General features: G+C 36.0%; 2 protein-coding genes across 2 annotated transcripts in view; one reads left to right on the top strand and one right to left on the bottom strand.

The window, feature by feature from the left end:
- cos (kinesin-like protein costa) overlaps window positions 1–7,500 on the bottom strand; it is a 233,146-nt gene that overhangs the window by 1,546 nt on the left and 224,100 nt on the right. The gene's annotated exons all lie outside the window — the stretch shown is intronic.
- LOC137658747 (uncharacterized) overlaps window positions 1–7,500 on the top strand; it is a 28,997-nt gene that overhangs the window by 5,508 nt on the left and 15,989 nt on the right. Inside the window, exon 2 of the mRNA XM_068393772.1 lies at window positions 2,473–3,371. Within this exon, the coding sequence (XP_068249873.1) occupies window positions 2,473–3,371 (899 nt within the window). The remainder of the gene's footprint in view (window positions 1–2,472; window positions 3,372–7,500) is intronic.

The following is a 7,500-nucleotide window of genomic DNA, read 5'->3' as shown; positions in this document are numbered from 1 at the left end:
TATATACGTACAGTATATACGTAGATGTGTGTATGTACATATATATATATATATATATATATATATATATATATATATATATATATATATATATATATATATATACATATATATATATATATATATATATATATATCTATATATATGTATATGTAAATATATATATATATATATATATATATATATATATATATATATATATATATATATATATATATATATATCAAACGAGTGTTGCTGAAGTGAGGATACTCTAAAAATAAATAATGTTGTAAATACGATTCACAGGTGGGAGGTTGGTATGTGCAACAATGCGCAGTATTTCAAACTTATATCCACTATAAAAAATGAATTACCCAAGTAGTTTCGATTGACATCTTATAGAATAATAATTAAATTGTGTTTTTAAAGTATTAAAACTAAGCTAAACAGTCTTAAAATGCACAGTTTGAAGTACAATATCTTCTTTTTTTTATCAAGAAGTATGATTGAGTGTCATTATAAAAAAAGTCTTTAGGGGTAACTAATGATTTGTTTAAAAACAATTAGCCTAGGCCAGGCTAGCCTTTAAACATAACTCGGCAGAGAATGCTTTTGAAATGGATCAAAACTCGAGTTAAAGTGCCTGAACTAAAAGAAAAAAAAAAGAAAGTTTAATGCAATATATCATAAGGTAAACAGAACTTTGCATAGGATACTCCTAAAAAATAAAGTTTGGGAGAGCTTCAATAGTACATAAATTGTATAATGCATATACTTTTTGGATATAAACTTGTTTGCTTATAAAAAAAAATATTCTTACACAATAATATAACAAAAATTTGCATTACATCGATTCTAATACATATCAAGTTTATATTGTTTAAATATAAAGCTCCCCTGAACGAAAACATGTGGTAAAAATATCCCCCAAATGATACATGATTTATAGGGTAACATAACATGAATACCTATATTTCCGAGGTTTCAAAAGTTAAAAGGCCGCTCATGAATGGCAGAGGCAAGGGACAGTGACATAGCCTTAACAAACAAGTCAATACCCGAGAGACCGACCATAAACATATGATTAGCGCCCAAGCCCCTCTCCACCCAAGTTGAACCAGGGAGGGCCAGGTAATGGCTGCTGATGACTCAGCAGGTAGACCTGAAGGCTCCCCCCAACTCACCTCCCCCCCTCCCAATCCTTAGATTACAAGGATGGTGAGGTTGCAGACACTAAAGGAACTAACGAGTTTAGCGGGACTCGTATCAAAGTCTGACGATCAGGGAGGTTACCAATAGGCCACAACGATCAGGGAGGTTACCAATAGGCCACAACAGCCCTAAAGTATCATGGTGTAAAAAAAAAAGGAAAAATAAAAAAAAAAGTTAGGGACATTGTCTTGGAAATCTAATATTAATTAGGAAACGGCTTAGAATTTACATAACTTCAGGCCAAAATCAGTGTCATACAATACAACCTGAAGACAGGCTCTCCAAACCAAACACAGTTCGACAAATTAGTTCCTTTAATACGAAAACACAATAAATAGGCCTCAAAATGTTTCGGACTGAAGAATGCAATAAAGCTTTTCATATTATCTTTTTAATCTTAAATACATTTGTTCATTGAAGAGATCCTGTTACTGCCAAATCATAGATAACTAATTGAATTCCTCACATATTCTTCAACCTAAATATAGTGCTTTAATATCAAATTGACTGACCCAAAAGTATTTGAAAAGAAACACAAAGAGGCAGAGGCAAGGAATGACCTACGAATAAATATTAGGGAAATTGTGAATATCCTACTTTTTTAAAGCATTAAGCATTGAAACAGCGTTGTCACGTGTACAGTATACTAATGAATTTTGTACATTTGCACCAAACGCAACAGCACTTACAGGCACATTCAAGACTCCCAAATGGTATTTACTTAGAGTGAGAGGACATCAATCAATAGCATGCTGGAAGGGCTTCGTTTCACTCCCTAAAATTACCAATTTCTTAATAGTTTCCTGACATTCAATTCAACATAGAAATTGAGTATTAGAAGAAGGATATTTGCGTTTACTTGAAGTATAATAATGTTTTTGTGAATGCTTTTAATTCAACCGTTATAAAACTTTTGAATTTAACGAGAATGTAACATTTTTATAACTAATTAAAATTTAACAAATTATAGCTATATTTATACCTCTGCAAATTCAACCAACTTGAACTAAATTCTTTACTGAGTGCTACTGTGCGGTGATGATATATTTCTTTTTTTTTTCTGGATAGTAATATAATTCATCAAACATATCAATCTATGTAAATATTACAGAGCATTTCAGACAGACGAGGCAAGTACCGTTGGTTATTCAGAAACACAAGTGGATAACCAACATGACTGAACGACCAACGGATACGACGCCCGTCAGTAGCTGCGATGTTCCCCTGAACGTCAGCATCTGGTACCCCAGACTCATCTCCCCCTTAATTACCGTACAGGTGGTGCTCTTCCTGGCCGGGGCTACCCAACAGAGAGACATCCGCGCTAGACAGGTCTCTCGACTGGTCTCCATGTTCAAAGTAGCCGTGACGGAAAGCGACGGAGGGACGGAAATGCACACCCCCGTCCAACAGCAACAACAGCAGCAACAGCAACAACAACAACAGCAACAGCAGCCCGACAGAGAGAAAGAAGACGACACGGACGGACATGGTAGCACCACGGGGTCGGAGGACCCGTCTGACATTTCCTCAGGGTCATACCAAAGCAGCAACATTTCTCCCGTTCCGGATGGCACAGGGTCAGCTCTCTGGATCTCCGAGACGCCAAAACGCCAAAGGGCTTCGTCTGTAGACGTACCTTCAGAAGCACCGCTGGACACTCCTAGACGAAGATCTGCCCCCGAAGTAGTGGTGACTCACGTGACTTTGCTCGATGATGATGAAGATGATGAGGATGATGATGAGGGCGATGATGCTGAGAGACCAGCGTCCGTCGAGGGGGGAGAGGAAAAAGAGGAAGCAGATAAAACCCCCGCCAACGGTCATCATGACATGCAGGGGGTGCAGGACGCAGCGGCGTCAGCCGGGGGAAGGGAGGCAGGGACGTCACGCGAACCTGCCCCTCCCTCGCCTTCCCCCAGCCAGCAGTTCCTCCCTAGATTCTCCCCCACTCCCTATGACGCCGCAACCCACGGGCGACTCAGCCCAACGAGAAGCCCTTCCCGGAGTAGCATGAGGAGGCCTTCCGTGTCCAGGGCCAGCAGCAGGATCTCCAAGATATCAGTGACGTCTCTCGCCTTCAGGAGACGAGGGGCGTCTCCAGCACCCACACACCAGACACAGCAGCAGGAGTCTGTGGCATTGACAGAAATTAGCGCGCCTCTGGAGGATGCCAGGTAAGACTCTCTCTCTCTCTCTCTCTCTCTCTCTCTCTCTCTCTCTCTCTCTCTCTCTCTCTCTCTCTCTCTCTCTCTCGTTATAGCACAATCTATTTCAATTACAGGTAAGTTTTGAGTTATTATAACTAATCATGACAGCTTTGTCCGATGAGATTTTAATTTATCCAATTTAATAAAACATATACAGCATAATAAAATGATAAAATTTATGTATCTGTCATTAATGTGTTTCTAACAAAAGACAAATTCAACTTCATAATTTAACAAATTGTGAAAAATTAATTATCAGCGAGATAGAAAAGTCACAGAACTTTAGTTTAAAAGACACCCTTAAAGTTTATCTGCCACTGTATTTAATATTTCACCTTCACCAAGAATAAATCAAAAGGTAGCTTAAGATCAAAGAACGGATGAGATACAAATACTTTATTTACAGCTAACCAATCACCACTCAAATACTCCTCAGGGAATGCCAGGCCAATACCGAAAAACAAAAATTTTGTTGTAGACATACACACATATATATATATTAATATATATATATATATATATATATATATATATATATATATATATATATATATATGTATGTATATAAACTAAGTATATATATACCTGTCTATATATATATATATATATATATATATATATATATATATGTATGTATATAAACTAAGTATATATATACCTGTCTATATATATATATATATATATATATATATATATATATATATATATATATATATATATATTTATATAAAACCGTCCTAGGTGGTATATCTTAGCAATCCGTGTTTGCCAACGGTTATATAACCAGATGAGCAACTTGGTGGAGTATACGAGAACTTCGGGTGTGGAGGAAATGCCCTCCTAAAACTCGATGAAGTCACTGGCAGCAGAGTGATGGATTGGGTTTAAGGCGATAGACAAGATATCTTTTCAGCTTTTACTCCTGATGCCTAGCGGATGATCTTACTGCAATTAGTTTGGACCGGCAGGGGTCACTTGCCTTAGGTAGATAGGCACTGCACATGACAAGGAACTGGCTATCCTTTGATGAATTTAGCCAATGAATCCTCTAAGAATTTAGTCAGTCTATGGAGGCCTTTGCGCCAATAGGCGTAGAAGAAGATTATGATGATATATATATATATATATATATATATATATATATATATATATATATATATATATATATATTATATTATATATATATAATATATATATATATATATATATATATATATATATATATATATATATATATATATATATAAATGTGTGTGTATATTGTATATATTGTAAATATTTTGCACATACACGTGCATTGTTCATATTATATTCATTATTATTACTGGCTAGAATACAGCCCAAGTTAGAAAAGCAAAATGCTAAGCCAAAGGCCTCCAACAGGGGAAAATATCCCAGCAAGGAAAGGAAATAAACTATATGTGAGAGGTAATGAATAAAAAAATATAAAATATCTCAAGTTCCAACGAGTGAATTTCCTGATTAGGAAGATCCTTCCCCAATCTAGTAAGAGCTAGATTAAAACTTCTAGAAGAATACTGAGGTGTTGAGCCTTATGATGGAGATTACAAGACTATTAGAATTAACGAACAAAAAATCTGATTGTAAATGTAGTGTTGGTAATGTTTCCACATAATACAGTAGTAATGGAGATAATGGAAAGATGCGAAAAATGCAAATTATTTGGACTAGGAGGAAGCTGGATGTAGATTTAGGGAATGATAATAATTATGATAATTTGAATAATAATAATTTTAATAATATTAGTTTTAATAATAATTATGATTTTAATAATATCAATTTTGATAATAATTCTAATAATGATAATTTGAATAATAATAATAATTTTCAGAATAATAACTTTAATAATAATTTCAATAATAAAATGATGAAGGTAAATGGACACCAAGGTACAGTTGGTCACAGGAGTCGCTGGTACAGCTCGCGCCGAAGATGTGCACCCTGTCACACCCTTAGTTCGTGGAGAGTAACCAAACAGATAGTATAGGAAGAACTGGCAGAGGTGGTGGGGGGCCTAAACACTGGAACTCGCTGAGCAGTAAAGGTGTGGCTGGGTGCACTTTCTCAAGCAGGGTGTACCAGGAACTCCTGTGTCCAGTTGTATGTAGAGAAATTAACGTTTTCGTGGATAGTGAAAGAATGAAATCCAATGATAGTAAAGTTATATTAAGAGTAAAAGTAATATAGGATAATAGGATGACAGATAAGGTGAATTACATGGTGAAGCAAAATAAGAAGTTTGGTGTGTATCGATAAAAGCTAAGTTGAAATACACGGAAGACTTAATAAAGAGCAGATGTTAAGTATGTATGGAAAAGTGAAAAATATGACGAGAATGTGAAATTGAAAAATAAAAGGTTAGTATTTGGGAAGGGAATCACCAGGAAGTCTTGAAATGGTCTGGTCAAGAGCAACGAATGGTGTAGGACAATGTGAAAAAGAAGTGTTAACGAGGAAGATGATAGTAAGGCTTAAAAGCCCTGGATAGATGGATAGGATTAAAAAGGCCTTCACATCCAGGTAATAACATAGGGCGTAAACGATACAGCCTTAATCTCTTGATAACAAGAGAGGGCTGGCAAGATACAGATGTAAGATGCAGTGTGCATAGAGGGGCTCAACACAGATAATGAGACTTTTGTGTATGTCTATGAAGCCACTAATGATGCACAGGGTGTTCCTCCATGATTCATATTTTATACTATATATATATATATATATATATATATATATATATATATATATATATATATATATATATATATATATATAATTAAACCGACTCCCCTAGCGTTATATCAAGTAAGGCTGGTCCTCCAATTGGGACATCTGATCATGCCTTGATTATGTTAGTAGTGAAGACTGAGCAGCCTGTCCCTGATGTACAATATCATACTCATGTAATATTTGTATGAAATTGCAAGCAGACTGGAATGGGATTTTGATTGATCTGTTGATCTTGAATTGGTCATAATTGCATAGTAGTGTTGATCCTGCTGCCCCTTTTAATGAAAATCTAGTCAACATAATTGATAGGCATATCCCTTCTCGTGTGCTAAGGTACCGAGTGAAGGACAAACCACGGTTCAATGATGATTGTAGACATGCGTATTTGGAGAAGCAGGAGGCCTATTCTCTTTGGAAGGGTAATAGATAAGATTTGACTTGGAATAATTATATTCAGCTTAGAGATTTTGCTCAAAGAGTTTATGCTTCAACTAAAAAGGAATACAATTTAACCGTAAAAGAGACCCTTTCTAGTACAACCCAGGAACATAAGTGGTGGACTACCCTTAAATCTGCACTCTTCATCTTCGATGTAGATGCAACAGTTCCTTCTTTACTTAAACCAGATGGCTCAGTCACTCACTGTCCAATGGAAAAGGCAACCTTTTTGGCTAACGTGTTTGACAGTAAGTAGAGTAATGAGAAACTTGATCTTCCTCATTCCTGTTTTCCTGAGGCTAAACTAACTAGTTTAGCTTTTCAATCTCGTGAAATTAGAGCTCTGTTGATGGACCTTGATGCTTATGGAGGTGCTGACCTAAATGGTATTTTTCCATTGGTTTTTATAAAGACTGCAGATTTCTTAGCTCCGAACCTATCTGTTATTTTGCGCCAGTTAGCAAAAAGAGGAGCTTTTAGCATTTGTTGGAGAATTGGTAATGTTACTCCTCTATGTAAATGTGTTTGTGGTAGCTCAAGTCCAACTGATTATCGCCCAATTTCCATAGCTCCCATATCATCTAAATTTTTTAACGTCTTTTGGCAAAACGTTTTAATAAGTTTGTTGAAGGTAATCATCTGTTCCCGAGTTTGCAATTTGGTTTTCGTAAAGGCCTTGGAGCATGTGATGCCCTACTTACATTCTCCAATGCTGTACAGAAATGCCTTGAATGTGGTCAGGAAGTTTGTATGAATGTCCTTGATTTTAGTGCTGCCTTTGACCGAGTTAATCATGAGGCCCTTGATTTCAAACTCAAAACAGTTGGCAGTGGGTGGGTCGTTTCTTAGCATCATAGTAGACTTTTGAAATAATAGATCGCAAAGAATTGGTTGATGGGCACCAGAATGA

The sequence above is a fragment of the Palaemon carinicauda genome, chromosome 19 (assembly GCF_036898095.1).
Source record: "Palaemon carinicauda isolate YSFRI2023 chromosome 19, ASM3689809v2, whole genome shotgun sequence".
NCBI classification, from domain to species: domain Eukaryota; kingdom Metazoa; phylum Arthropoda; class Malacostraca; order Decapoda; family Palaemonidae; genus Palaemon; species Palaemon carinicauda.
Note: the sequence above shows the minus strand (reverse complement) of the source record. Positions and strands in the feature narration are given on the sequence as shown.